At 45.0% G+C, this 14,824-nt stretch overlaps 4 protein-coding genes across 5 annotated transcripts; 2 read left to right on the forward strand and 2 right to left on the reverse strand.

The window, feature by feature from the left end:
* The first annotated feature begins 96 nt into the window (after window positions 1–96).
* Window positions 97–2,000, forward strand: Hus1-like (Hus1-like checkpoint clamp component). Its single transcript, XM_070657685.1, has 3 exons — window positions 97–446; window positions 540–946; window positions 1,008–2,000. The coding sequence occupies exons 1-3, from the start codon at window positions 395–397 to the stop codon at window positions 1,371–1,373; spliced, it is 825 nt and encodes a 274-aa protein (XP_070513786.1). The 5' UTR covers window positions 97–394; the 3' UTR covers window positions 1,374–2,000.
* On the reverse strand, window positions 1,561–3,584 carry Nup62 (Nucleoporin 62kD). The gene is made up of 5 exons (XM_070657658.1): window positions 3,152–3,584; window positions 2,789–3,070; window positions 2,361–2,712; window positions 2,049–2,289; window positions 1,561–1,927 (listed from the first exon to the last, which is right to left on the reverse strand). The coding sequence occupies exons 1-5, from the start codon at window positions 3,204–3,206 to the stop codon at window positions 1,565–1,567; spliced, it is 1,293 nt and encodes a 430-aa protein (XP_070513759.1). The 5' UTR covers window positions 3,207–3,584; the 3' UTR covers window positions 1,561–1,564.
* A 166-nt stretch (window positions 3,585–3,750) lies between these two features.
* On the forward strand, window positions 3,751–6,932 carry LOC139103189 (uncharacterized). 2 transcript variants are annotated; one of them, XM_070657646.1, is made up of 7 exons: window positions 3,751–3,903; window positions 4,007–4,423; window positions 4,498–4,583; window positions 4,684–5,066; window positions 5,190–5,535; window positions 5,629–5,881; window positions 6,147–6,932. In XM_070657646.1, the coding sequence occupies exons 4-7, from the start codon at window positions 4,705–4,707 to the stop codon at window positions 6,659–6,661; spliced, it is 1,476 nt and encodes a 491-aa protein (XP_070513747.1). In that variant the 5' UTR covers window positions 3,751–3,903; window positions 4,007–4,423; window positions 4,498–4,583; window positions 4,684–4,704; the 3' UTR covers window positions 6,662–6,932. The 2 variants fall into 2 exon arrangements, with proteins under 2 accessions (XP_070513747.1, XP_070513746.1); XM_070657645.1 differs by having other exon boundaries at window positions 3,759–3,903; window positions 4,041–4,423; window positions 4,498–5,066.
* On the reverse strand, window positions 6,702–14,315 carry LOC139103271 (protein Wnt-4; the record flags this gene model as incomplete). The annotated part of the gene is made up of 6 exons (XM_070657770.1): window positions 6,702–9,421; window positions 9,531–9,762; window positions 9,979–10,156; window positions 12,306–12,463; window positions 12,595–12,718; window positions 14,094–14,315. Coding segments are annotated over 6 exons (1,116 nt in total), but the record flags the coding sequence as incomplete, so codon positions are not given.
* Window positions 14,316–14,824: the final 509 nt, after the last annotated feature.

Consider the following 14,824-nt stretch of genomic DNA (forward strand, 5'->3'; position numbering starts at 1 on the left):
CGGAATGGTGGTCGGAGATCACGCAGCTCCATCCTGCATCCCGGCTCCATCGTTCCTTCCCGTGAGAACCACTGTTGAACTGCTCGATCGGTAACACATTCCATCTTGCAAAAGAACCGTATATTATTGCAGCGACGGTTAATTGAGTAAAACAAATCACAGCGAACTCCGGTTGATTGATTGCACAATCTGAGAATAATATTAATTATAAATATTAAAAGCGATGAACGTACCTGGAGGATTTTCTTTGCCTCAGCTAAGGAGTCCAGTCTTTTGTTACGATGAACAGTGGCCGGCCGGTTTTTCGCGCCAGTTTCACGATTTTTTTTTCGACCTCTTCTGTCATCTGACAACGTAATTGATTGATAACGATCAACGAGCGGACTGATTAACAATGAAATTCAGGTGCAGAATGGTGGACACCGGTGCCATGCGAGATTTTACAAGTAATATTTATACTTCCGGCTCTAACCTTGTCGAAAATGCTAAATGTATCCTAAAATTTTTATTTTGCACTTTGTTCTTCCTTTTTTTTTTAGATATTATAAATTCTATATCCCGAATATCCAAGAACTGTGTGCTGCGATTAACACCGAACGAGCTCTGCTTCAACATCGGTGACGAACACATTCCTGTCCTCTGGGTCGTGCTCTTACAGGAGTACTTCTTCGTAGACTATGTCATGAATGGCTTGTCCGAGCAAGATAATGAAATTTACTTGGAGTTCGACGCTACTATGTTCGCCGGTAGTCTGAATGGCCTGAAGGCGATGGCGAGGAGTGCAAAGATCAAACTGACGAACAAGTATCAGCCTTGTCTGACGTTCGAGATTGATCTGTCTTCTCTGTCGATTAATTCCCGGGAATGCGTGCACGACGTCCCCGTGAAAGTAATTTCCCGGAAAGAGTGGCCGGAGTACAAAATGCCAGATATTCCCGAGTTCGACGTAAGTGTCGATATTGATTAAGCTGCACATTGATTGTATAAGTAATCTAATCTTATTTCAGATATCACTGGAGGTACCACAGCTGAGACACCTGAGACACATTGTGGGTAAAATGAACAATATGAGCACCGAATTATCGATGATCGCCAATAAAAATGGTACATTAACGATAAAGATCGAGGTAAACTACGCCACTGTGTCCACTTACTTTAAAAATCTGGAAGTCTTTGAGGTTGGAGCAAAAGGAGAAAATGACGATGTCACGGCAACCGTCAGCATAAAAAAGTTTGCCTCGTTCCTCAACTGGGACATTCTTCACCCTGACAAAGTCGCGTGTAATTTGCTACACGAGAAAATGGTGAAACTAACGCTGGACGTAGGGGATCACGTTAAAATGCATTTTTTCATGCCAGCCATTATTTCTTAGGCGAGAGATAAAGAGATGTGGCGGCTGTAATTCTAGTTAAATGCAATTTTTTTTTTTTTTTTTTTTTTTTTTCTCATTCGTACATTATTTCCATTCACGCTCGTCTGTTAAATAAAGTATGTCACATTTCAAAATAACTTTTTATAAGCACATATTAAATTAATAGTTAACTATTAATTTAAAACTAATAGTTAATTGTAAGCTAGGTGTAAATTCTGTTCACTTTCCTGCCTGAAATTCTGATGCATTTGATCGATTTGCTGAATTTTCTGATTCAACAAAGCTGTTTGCTGATCCAGCCACTGCAGGCTGTTCATGTGTGCGTTTAAAATTTTTCCGATTTGAACGATAGGATCGCTGGAATCCTGAGCGCGATTCGCTTCGTTTAAGTGGTCTATTATTTCCTTCAAATCTTCAGACATACGTTTTAACTGAGTATCAAGAGTCTCCGATAAACGGTAGGTGTATTCTCGATCAGAATCCGAGACAGAGAGAGACGCCAGTTCTTTTTCTAGTGGTACCAAACATTCCTGCAACTCTTTTTGCTGTCCAACCTGAATAATAAAATTATTTTATATAAAAATGTAATAATTTATTAAATTAATAATAAAATCAATGATATCAACAGCCCCGTAATTTTATAAAATACAAGTTGCAAATACACATTTAACTTACAACATAATCTAATTCATGTTCTAATTGTTGTTGCTCAATTTTCACTCTTTCGACTTCTTGATTCAGAGTTACTATTTTCTCTCCATTCGTAATTAACAGCTTATCCCAGGCATTAACCTGTGTCGCTTGGTTTACAAATACTTTTTCTTGTTCCTCTAACTCCAAGGTCCATTTATTGATTGATTCTTCAAGCTGACAAAAGTTAATAGTCCCTGGTTGAATACCAGTTGCAGAACTAACACTGCAATAAAATTTTTAATAAATAAAAAAATAATTTTTTTTTTTTTTTTTTTTTAAATTAACATTACTTACGTAGTAGCAGTACCCAAAGAAGTATGAGTAGGTGCTGCCAAGCTTGTTGAAACAGGGGCAGATGTTGTTTTACTCAAAGGAAACCCAGCAGATGTAGTAGTTGGTGTTCCAAAGTTGAATCCTCCTGCAGTAGTTGTTGCAAGAGGAAATCCTGTAGTCGACGCTGTAGTGGTACTACCTATTTTTGAGGCATCAAACGACAGACCTGGTGCTGCTGATGTTGCCGTTGTACTGCTAGGAAGACTAAAATTTGGAATGCTTGGTGCAGATGTAGTCGTGATTGTACTGTTCAGACCAAACCCAGTTCCAGTGGCCATGGTGTTTGGAGTGCCAAATGTCAAGCCAGTGGTTCCTTAGATATAGAAATACACATATTTTTCTTATATCAAAAGAAGATAAGCTTTGCTATATGAAATACAATAATATACCTGTCATAGGTTTTGTAACGCCGAAACTGAAACCGGGTGTCGTAGTAGTAGCGGCAATAGGAAATCCCGCATTTGCAGTTGTGGGCACCTTCGTTGGGTCGAATAGAAGTCCAGTTGGTTGTGGTGTCCCGCTGCTTGTAAGATTTGTAAAACTCGGCAGACTAGGCGACGCGGTAGAAATCGACGTCGTCGTCACGGTTACGTTACCTCCAAGGCCAAAGCCGGTTGCACCAGCCATGGCACTCATGGTAGTAGGCGTACCGAAAGTCAAGCCGGTCACTCCTAGACACGAAAAGAGCTAATAAATCAAAATACTGGACGCCAAGCATCTGGAAAAGGCACGAGGATAATTTTTTGTCGTACCTGTTGTAGGTTTTGGCGTGCCGAAGGATAATCCCGTATTCGGAGGTGTAGCCATCGTATATTCAGAATTTTCTCTGATCGTATTTTTCGTCAAAACTGGTCAAAAACTGATCGAAACTAACGGTTAGGATACCTACGATTTAGAGGTAGCGTCGCGTAGCAGAATTTGGTTGAACTAACAAAACTTGTTTCATAAAACTTGTGGTATCATTACTGAAAACCAGGACGTCTGAATTGGCGCCGATTGACTTCTACACCGAAGAGCAGATATGGCGAAGACAGAGGCAAGGGATGAGAGAACGGGGAGAAATCCAGTCATCGGCAAACCGGCCGGCGCGGTATATACATGCGGTACATGTGAAATTCGACGCATACGACGCTATAGTCACATTCGCCAGCTACCGACGCAATATCTGTCTTTCAACGTACTATACTATACTTGCTCAAGTGGCTAGTGGCGGCTCGTAGCGACTTTTTCTCAGAATTAATAAAATTGTATTATTCTGATTGGCCTATACGCGAGAATTTTTAGTTTCGAAAAAATTTGTTACGAGCCGCCACTGCCGCTGCTCGAGAAAAAACTCGAGCAAGGAGTAAAAATCGTCGTCAAATCATACGTTACGCTTTTCAGTAGTACATTTTCAAGTCTAATTTAATCAGACGAATTCTTTTTATTTTCAACGTGTTGCCAGCTATTATATCGTCATCTGTCGACCCAGTTAAATTAGAAATAAGAAGAGTAAATAAAAAAGGTAGCGATGGTCAATTTTTACTTCGCTTTAGGTATTTTAGCTGCTGATAAACATGGAATCTCCGACGCACGCCGTCGCTTTCTAACTTTGTACATATATTTAGATAAACGTGGGGTCTATTCCTACTATATGTCTAGGATGCTGACGACAATGAGACGTTTAATGTCAGCATCGGGACGCCGGCGGAGGATGCCGGGCGTAGGATGACTTTGTGGGGGCCGAAGATCTCACGCGCAGCTAGTCGAACGCCTTGCGGACGTTCCGCGTCCGAAAGCGAGTTATTCATACGCCAAACCGAAGACGGGATCAAAGTTGGATGACCCTCCTCGGATCAGATTGCCTTGAAGTCCCGAATCTTTACTGGAAGACCCTCGGAAATTCAGCGAATCGAAGATTTGATGCACAACGACCGAGAAAATGCTGTGCAACGTTTGACATGCACGTATCGTTAACGTATTATTAAACATATTTCTATCGTCTGCGTGTAAACCACGATTTAGACATCGAGCTTCGATAAGAGGTGATTGATTGTTCGGTATTCGCTTATTCTGTGAAATTATTTGTTTGCACTAATGCAGTTTTATTTATTTTTAGATTCTGTGATCATTTTATAAAACATTGGACTGGTTGCTATATTATTATTTACAGCCAGATGAGAAATATTCGAACTTTGTGCAATAGTAATTTTTTAATATTTATATTTAAATAGATCAATAGTTCAATCAAGTATTGAACATTGTTCAAATTTTATAAATCCAAAGATAATACATTTTTATACAGATTTTTAATACAGTCACAATAATGTTGACAATAACTGGCTTGTATACTTGTTTTTACTTACTTGGAGTTGCAAGTAGTTCAACCTTGACAGCACCTCCACTGTCAGCTCTGGTTGTCACATTTGAAAATGTATATGATATGTCATTGTTAGCCAATACTTTATCAGATCAGGGAATTGATACAACACTGATAATACCAACATTTGCTGCCGGTGATATTTATAATAAACTAATTGATGTTGAAGTACTGCAAGTGAACATTGATAACCAGGCACATGGAGATAAATTTGCATTACATGCTTGTGAGACTTTCTTAAGGGACAGTGAAATATTGAAAAAAGTATGGGAATTTAAACCCACATTTACTATATTTCCAGCATTAAGGTATGTTGGTCTTAAGTGCAATGTTCACATTATAATAAATTTAAAAAATTTAAATCTTAAATTAACCATATGTTTTATGTATTTGTATTAATATATATTTTTGCGATTTTTTTTTTCTTTTAGACACGATGGGTGCCTGATTCCATTTGCAAAGCACATTGAATCCATTCCAATAATTTGGATACAGAACTCAGATGAGGAGCTGTATGCATTTGAATGCACGGGAGTCGCTCTGCCAGTGCATAACGGTGGAATTTGGTCGAGGCTTTTAACAAGTTTTTCGGGAAGGTCCATATTTTTAGCTGCAAAGAATGGTTATCTAGCTCCCGTCTTACAACTGGGTAATAAATATCTACAAGACGTTAGCATCGATTTGGAACACCTCTACTCGGATGTTCGACTAGTATTCTGGGGAGGGGACACAATATTACGTTCTGATTTTGCATCTTTAACAGAACTACTTGTGGGAGTATGTAAAATATTTTATTTTGTTATTTTCTCAATGTTACGCAATTCACATATTTTAAAAATCATAACTTAATCGGGTTAAAATTATTCTTAGGTCGGCTGTCATCATTGCAGAGGCGCGCATCCCTTATCTGAAAAATTACAAAAATCATTAGTCGAATATAGATTAGGTACTATTGTCGTTCTTTTAGAAGAGCGTTACGAGACATTGGTGCAAGAGCTAGCAAAAAAGTTGCCTCAAGGGAGAGAAGGTCAAGCCGTCATTTGGAAGAGTAAGAGTGCTCCAACTGATGCCGCGTCGGAAAATCTTTTTATTGACGACAACGTCGATCGACAAGATCTCATAGGTAAATTCTTTAAAGACGTAATCTTTTAAATTAAAAACAAACACGATATAAAATATTTTTAAAGGATCTTATCGCTTTCCCACAACGTAATATACCTCACAATAAATGGAAACAATAAGCCTAAGCGTTTATTCGTGCACAAGTGAAATACGTGCCTCGTAAATGCGAGCTCGCTATTGAATTGAATAACCGCGCGAGGGAGGATAATACAGCAATGGCGTGGAGGTATTCTCTTTCTTTTAATGCCGTTGCCTTATTGTTACAGGTTACAGCCGGACCCGAGTGGTGTTGAGTCATTGTAGCGATACGGAATTCCTGGAAGCTGCTTTTCACAGGACGCCTCTGATATGTCTGCCAAGGGACGCCTACGAGGCTCTCAATACGGCTCGCGCGATCGAGTTGGGCTTTGCGCGCTCCATAGAGACTACAAACGATCACGCTTCAGCGATGGAGATCGCGCAGATAGTGCACGAGATCCACGAGACTATGGGTTATCATGAGAGTGCACGAAAGGTTTCTGTAGCGATACGTGACAGGCTGAACCCACCCTCCGATAGGCTAGTCTACTGGCTGCGGTACATCGCGAGGACGAAAGGCGACACCGAGAAATTTCACAAACCGAAAAGCCAGGCGAGAACGCTATCGGAGGATATTCAGTTCTTTGTCGGCGTCTTGGTGGGCTTGATCTTCGGAATCATCTGCACGGGTAGCGCAGTCGTCGCGCGATACCTCATCACGGCCAGCAAAGTGCAAACGGCGAAAGGACGGTACACACAATGAGCGCGTTTTATTGACATTTGACCCGGTATACGCATGCATAGACATTTCCGTATATGTATATTTATATAAATGCACGTAGAATACAGGTACATACGAATACAAAGGTTTTTACGAACTAGGATTTTTATCTCATAGTTAGCGAAAAGATGTTTCTGCTATTTCTATCGTTATTACGAGAACACCTTCTCATACTTTGACTGAACATATTACGAATCTAATGAAGTGTGATGTCTTATCATGAAGAAAATAAATTACAGTTTGTCAATACTGAGTTCTGTATGTCGTTGGCACGAGCGTATTCCCTCGTGGTTTACATTTATCACTAAATTTTTACAATATACGGACGAATCGCGATACCTACTATGCGCTGCTTAAGGCCGTATCCTAAACAAGTAAGAGAGATAATAGATGTGTAACCTCACGAAATGATATTAATGATTTTCCGTCATATATAATATTAAATGTCTTATTGATTTCAAAGAAGCATCTACTAATTGATTACGCTTGTGGAATAATTTTATATCCGCGGAAACTTCAGAGTACACTCCGGATACACATCTATAGTTACATTGTACCATTACATATGCGCGCATATGTGACGGTACTATGTAATTCAATAATTTCTTCCAAATCGAGTAAATTATTTCAGCAGATTATTTGAGAAGCTGCAGATTTCTGTTTATAAGACATTGCGTAGTATTTAATATCTATAGCTATAAAATAAGAAAGCATATATATATTTATATATCTATGATTTCCGAAATAATAATTGCGCGATGCGTTGTGCTACTACGATATTTCGGCCGAAGAAAGTGCAAAGTCTCGCGTGTGATTCGTTGTGAGCATAGCGTCCGCTGATGTGGGAACCGGAAAATTCGCGAATGACTAGACTGCCGGCTCAACTGGCGCGGCGTACGATAAAGGGCGGTCATAGACTTATCGTATTAAATATATAAAACGGTGAGAGATAACGTCGCGGATGAGACAGGAGTACGTGTGTGGTGGACCGTGGGAGAGAAAAGAAACGCAACGCGCGCGCAAAAAAAAAAAAAAAAATTTGCCTAAACGAAGCCGACGAAACGTTCGTGTATATACAACGACGATTACGGACGTAGAGCCTAGAAAAACGGTGAGACGATATTTACATATTCATTGGCAGTATTGTTCCCGATTCGTGCGAGCTAGGGGCGCGGAAATCCCGAAGCGGATTAGCCGGACCGCTTCGTAATTCGCATCGCTCTATCTCGCGCCCGTCACTACGTGGTTCTTCAATTAGGCGAAAAAAAAGAATAAAAAAAAAAAAGAAAAGAAAGAGCATTCTGCACGTCGGAGAGCATCGATGCATAATGTGAGATACGTACAGACCGTGCGAAGGTCTTTGCCTCGATATAAATAGGACACTCGTCGCGTAATTGCGTATCATGCGCGAGAGCGGGGGGAGAGAAAAAGTAATCGACGCGCGTGGTCTATTATCACGTTTTTTGCTCTCCTTCACGTGCACACTTCTGTTCCGCCCGTCTTTTTCTCTTTTCCTCGCTCCTTTTCGCTTCCTGTCGCACGCAGAAATAGTGAAATTGGCACAATCGGGGCGCGATGTCGAGCGTCGCGAGATGCTTAAATATGTCACGAGAAGAAATCTAGATAGAGTTCCGACGAAATCTTCTATCGCTCGATTCACGCTAAAAGAATGCGCGCGCTAATTATGAGAGATACATACAGCTATATCGAATAAATAAATATATATATATATACTATATATATGTATATGTAGGGTCGGAAAAGAGATAAGGGAAACTTGATGTATCGTGTTCGCGTTACTTTAGAACTCGAACTCGTCAGATCGCGCGAGTCCGATGACTCAAAGCGAGAGCATGCACGGGCACGCGTTCCGTGTGTCCCTGGAATACGTGTAAGCCTCACCTTCACCAGTACGTTCGGGTCGAGATAGAGTTAAACGATTAAATGTAAATTAAAATAGCGCATTCACTTTCGATGCATTAGCGTTCGCCTAAGTGTCGCACCTGACAGTCAGAACCCGTGGTGATAAGCCACGCGACGGCAACTTCGCAGACGTATCATTACGTTAACGTTATAATAATAATGCCGAGAATCTTGATCGCCGCAGGCGGTTTCGCTTCAACCTTTAGATGAGAAAAAATATCGCGGACGATTAAAATATTTAAGCCGATAAATCGTACGAAGCGAAGGTGAGGCGAGCGCTCCTAGCAAAAGGCGCGATCGAAGCCGTCTGCTTTCCAATCGATGCACGTGGCGAATTATAGTAATTAATTCATTCGTCATTCACGTTTAATTATTGCTTTTTTTTTTTTTGCGGCGTTTACGGTACCTTTTTGCGCTTTGCCGTTGTCACGTGCGAATAAGGAAAGCGGCGTTGGCGATTCGTGCGACCCGTCCGACGGAGAACGCGTCGGCGTAGCCTGCCGCGGTATTAATTGCGGACGTGCAACGCGAAATGGCAACGAATAATTAATCCGAACGTAATGAACGACGTGGGCGCGTTCCTAGAGATAGGTCGGAGCTCGGAATGCATCTGCCGCCTAGTTGCACACGTGTTCCTCCCGCGTGTGCCGGCACATCTCGCACTTCACGTGGCAGCACCAAACGAATCGGCATTTGCATTTCTCGATGACGTCCCGCACTCGCGTCTGGTAGCCCCGGCCGCAGCACAGCAGCCGGCATCCGTCGAGGCCGAGGGACGTCCGGTTGCAGACCCTTCCTCGCGTGCCGGGGATGCCGAGCCTACGAAGTGTGCGAGAATTACGCGACGCTTATTCGCGTGGTAACGTGCTACAAATGTATGCTGAATAACGTAAGGCAGTTGAAGGAATTCGCAGCGAGCTATACTCACGTGAGATTCCTTTCACAGTAGTCGGGGCTGTCTTCGAGGTAAACCAGGTCTGTCTTGTTCGGTCGCTTGAGATCTGGACGCGCCGGTCTAAGTCTGGCCGGTCTTCTGCCACCACGCTGAGCCAGTCGCACCAAAGCGGCACCCTCGTGTAGAGCCGCGAGAGCCACTCCGGCGACCCGGAACGACGGCAATCTTCTCCAGCACACGCGCACGCTGCAGGAGCCAGACATACCTGGAGCAACGGAAATATTATCATATATTTGTGCATCCGCCGTACTATATTAATTTTCCATAAAATTTTCACATCGTTATTCCTGCGCATAAAAAAAAAAAAAAAAAATACTTGAATGTACGTCGCGTGCCATTTAATCGCAGTCGACTGCTTGAACGTTGTCGACCCGTGCCGATCGGTATCTCCTAAGAGAAAAGCAGCCCCTTCGTTACTCACCGTGGCACTTGCAAACGCGCTGCATCCTGGAGCGAATAGCGCGCCTACCGGCCTCGCTATCGTGCTTCCTCATCAGCTGGCCGGCCAACCCCTTGGGCCCGTGCAGAACGCCTTCCTTCACCGGTTCTTCGCCACCCTCGGACCACTCTCGCGAGAACTTTTCCCCGAAGTGTATATCCTGCGAGCAGAATCCGTGCAATTCAATATGCTTTCCTGAATAACGTAAAAAAAAAAAAAATATAAAAAAAATGCGAAACTCTGCTGAAGAGACTTCTGACAGGTATCTCGAGTCGAGTGCCCTCCGGGGACTCTCGAGACCCTTTTTTTTTTCTGCTACCGTCCGGCTCCTTTCGCGCCGGCGACAATGAGCCGAGAAACGACCGTGGAGATTAAGCGAACGGGTCCTAAGCCTGCCGAGGAGATCTCGCGCGGTCCTTAAAGACCCCCAGCTTTGGAACTTCCGAGGCAACTTTACCGCGCGACTCGCAGTTACGAATGCGCGGTACGAGACGGTGCAAGTTCCACGCTGGATGCTGGGCGAGCTAAACGAACCCGTCTTCGAAAAGGCGGAGGGCAGGTCGCGTCGCGCGAAAAATGTATATTTTAACTCTTGAAAATAATCTTTATTAATTTAGCATTAAAAAAGAAAAGAAAAAAAAATTCTAAGCGAATGAACGCGCAGCTGTGCTCGAAATTTACCGCGAAGTTTTCAGCGCAGAAAAACTTTGAGATATTTCAAACCGCTGAGATTATACCGCTGCCCTCTATTTTCGCTGTCAGATGTCTAAACGTAATCCTTCCCCCTCGAGCTACGCCTTTCTCCTCTCTTTCCTTCGAGTGGCATCATGCATGTACGTCGACTTATCGACGACAGCCCGCTGTAGTCAAGTCGCCGAGGGTATTCGATAGCGCACTGTCGCTTACGGCGATAAATAAATAAGTTCCATATTTCACTCGTGCGTGTCGCCTAATCTCCCTCGTTGCGATTATCGGGAAAAGGTTTTCGCAACAAGTTAATTTTCAACCAAGGCCGGTTTGATAAACGGATAGTAAAACAAAAGGTTGTTCGGACTTTAGCTGCGTGAGACCCCTGTTAGCCCTTCGACGAGAGGAGCAAACATCATTACCACGAAGTTTTACGTTGCCGATTATCCAAGACATTTGTCTACCGAAATCACCCCTATTAGAATTCCTCTGATTTCTTCTAACAGCTTTGCTCTCGCAATTGGACGAGTCGCGCGATATTTTTCGTTGCGAAATAAATATTTAAAAACGTCATAGTCGCGGGGGGGGAAAAATAATGACGCTAAAAAAGTTATATATAAATAATAGAGAAAATAAATATATAAATTAATAACTGATCGTTATTCAGGAACTCGAAATGCGATATTTTCACGATGAAATAAATATTAAAAACCATTAAAGTCGCAAAAAAAAAAAAAAATAAAATAAAATAAAATAAATAAAAAAGAATTACACGATGGAGATAAATACATTAATATTTTAATAAATATATTATAACATAAATAAATTGATAATTGTTTGATCATTAATAATGAGCTCGGAATGCAAAGTACGGTGCGATTCGAAGATATATTTTAGACAGACCTATTCTGCACGTGTCGCGTGTCCACGTATGTCGCGCGAACTCCCGTTTCTCTTCGCTCGACTAAGTTACGCGTCCGGATTGCAGGGAAAAAGAGGGCGGGGGAACGGTGGGTTGTTGCAACTTAACAAGCTTAGCTCCCTTAATCCCCTTGTAAGCCGGCAATGTCTACAAGGGGTCAGCCGTTCGCATGAAACGCATCCGTTTACTGCCCGAGCTTTGTCTTCGGCTGGCATTAAAATTCGCGTCGAAAAGACCCGCCGGTGAGAGACGCCGGAGAGGAGATATCAGATAATTACCGACGCCACGTGTCCCCGAACCCCTCGCGGTGCGACGCTGGCCCGGGACGCGTAGAATGCGTCGGCCGCATATCCAGATAAAGTTTAATATCCAGCATTTAACGCCGGACTGTCGAATAACTCGTCCTCTTCTCGCGGATAAGAGACTTTCAAGTGAGATTTCCAAGCGATAGCTCCTCTTCCCTTTTATAGAGCTAGTTGTTCCAACTTTCTGGTAAGTTTGTCTATCAGTTAATCGCGTGTCTACCTTTATCTTTTTTTTTTTTTCTAAGTGAATAAAGATAGACACGTGTTTACCCGATAAGTAAATTTACGAGGAATTCGATAACGGCTGAGCCCTTGCGGCACGAGATGCGCGAGAGGCGGTGAACCGCGACGGAGAAGCGGCCGCAAAAGTAACGTGAAGATAAAGAAATTCTTACCTCGCTGCATCCTCCCCACTGCCAATTGTTCGGGCGCCGCGCTCTCACGCGATTGTCGCAGGAACAATCGGTCAGCTCGCCTCTGGAGCAGGCTCTCGTGACACTGTAAGCGACCCCGGCTGCTGATACGGCGTATATGAAGGCGGCCTCTCGGCTATCTGCAAAAATGCGAACGGAATTTTTTTTTGCGTCAGCCACTTGGGCCTCCCGAGTGTTCGGGCACGTCGCGGGTGTAAGGCAGATCAGGAGACGCGGCACATCCGTCGGGCATCGAGCCGCGAGTACTTACTGACTAACGTGACGCCGCCGAACACGTTCTCGGGATTTTCCGGGCTGACGGAGCAGTTCCATCTCGCTGATCTAAACTGGTGCTGGCACTCCTCTATAGCGAGCCTCGCGCCCGCCCTGACTGCCTGCAAGCGTAAGACGGTGAAAGCTGAGAGATCTAAAAAGACGCCGCTCTCGAGCGACTAGAACCCGACGTTCGCTCGGATATCGAGAGCCAGTCTACGTTCAAACACGCGTTTTTTTTTTCGCTTTTAGCGTCTCGGTTTATTGCCAATGGACTTTCGTAGATGACGCTCGATAAGAGAGAAATATTTAAAAAATCGGCCGAACGTTACGCAAAGCAGTAAGATTTCAAAACCGAGAGAAAGAGAGAGAGAGAGAGAGAGAAGAGAGAGATTAAAACCGCAAAAACGACATACGCCGCGCTTTTACAAACCGTAAATCGCCCGCTCCGCGGCTTCGGGTGGCAGCAATCGCGGCTGGCGATAATCGAACATTCCGTGGATCGCCGGAGAGACGTTTGGCCGTACCTTAATGGGCTTAGTCGCTCGTTAAAAAATTAAACTTCGATACCGAGATTGACATATGAATATTCATTGGCTCGGGTCCTCTTTTGTCGGTAACTCACGCTCGGAAAAGCGATACCGCGCGCTGTCGGCGATCGTCAAAGGGATATATCGAGGCTCCTCGGGTTTACCTAGGTACCTAGATAGGTTCCTAGGCCCCTTTTCCCTCCTCATCCTCCGCCCGACACGTTTTGTGCATTAAGGAAAGGTAAACGCGATTTTGGGACGGCGTGAACCGCACGGCCACGGGGGCCCCGTTTTGTCACGGGCGGGAGAGATTGTGCCACGCGATGCCGATCGGGAAACAAATTTGTTCCGCTTAAGGAGTTCGTACCTATGCCCCATTGTGTCGCAACGGTAAATCTTCGGATGTTGCATAGCGCCGCGTCCCGGCCGCGAGAAACTTTCTCCGCGACCCCGCGACGGATTAGGCGGCATATCGCCGTTTAATTGCGCAAAGAAACGCCGCCCGGGCCTACCCGACTGTTCTCCAATTTCTCCTCGCTCTTCGGGTGTCCCGGTTCGCTTTGGCGCAAAACCGACGATCGACGCACACGCGCCGAGAAGCGTCGGGTTCCGGCGCGCCGACTCGATCCGCGAATTCCGGCGCAGATTTCGGAAATCGCCGGGGACCGCAAGGGCCTGTAATTTCACCGTAAATTCCACCGATAATATTCAGAGCTATGTAATCACGGTACGCTAATCCGTTTATTACGCGGCCGTGAGGAAAGCCTTCTCGGAAGCGGATCGACGAGAGATGTCGACCGGGGGCCCGGCCGAAGGCCGAGAGGTTCGGCACGCGGTCGTAGGTCCCGCGGATCGAATTAGCCGCGTGCTTCCCCGGGCATTAATCCGGGAGCGGAGGAGTGAGAGAGAGAGGAAGGAAAAAGAGAGGCCGCGGCGGGTGCCTGAGGGGCCGTTACGAGGTAAATACCTGCAGGACGGGTGGCGAGCGGGAGCATATTGCCTGCTGCTTGGCGGTCAGGTGCGCGCTTTTGCAGCTCTTCTCGGCGCTCGCCGGTCCGATCACACCCGCGCCGGCGATCTGCGTCTGCTGCTCGACGCCGCTCCCCTGGATCGGGCCGGATGTCAGCCTTGGCTCCAGCCCCAAGTACCTATAAACCAGAACACGCGCCTTGTAATAACGTAATGACGGTTATATCGGCTGATTAATTTAATTAATTCCACGCCCGATTGCGCGCTGGGTTAGGCGCGCCGCGAAATAACGGGCCGAGCGAACGGCACATTGAACCACCCGGCCCTTCGGAGCTTCCCCGCCTTCGATTTACGACGCGCGATCGCGTCCCCGATCGAAGTGGAGTGCTTTTTAAGCTCGCGCGCTCGAGGAAAGAAGAACGGTACATCGAGAGAACGGCGGTGGCTGACGCGGACCATCTCTCGGACGAGATAGAACGATGTCCAGCGGCAACGAACCCGCCGCGCGAGCTACCGACACCACGAGGGAACGCTCTCCTTCGCTTCGCCGTGACGAAACACCTATAATTAGAGCAGGTATTCGGGTGAAAATTATAGAGGGGGCGACCGGCCTGAGAGAGGGGTGATACGTGGATAGGGGAACGGGCGGGGAACACAGGATACGGGGAGGACGAGAGAAGCCGTAGCCTCGTCGCGAACCAAGTCAGGAGGAAAGCCAAGCAAGTGAGT

Source organism: Cardiocondyla obscurior, linkage group LG06, assembly GCF_019399895.1.
Source record: "Cardiocondyla obscurior isolate alpha-2009 linkage group LG06, Cobs3.1, whole genome shotgun sequence".
Classification (NCBI taxonomy): domain Eukaryota; kingdom Metazoa; phylum Arthropoda; class Insecta; order Hymenoptera; family Formicidae; genus Cardiocondyla; species Cardiocondyla obscurior.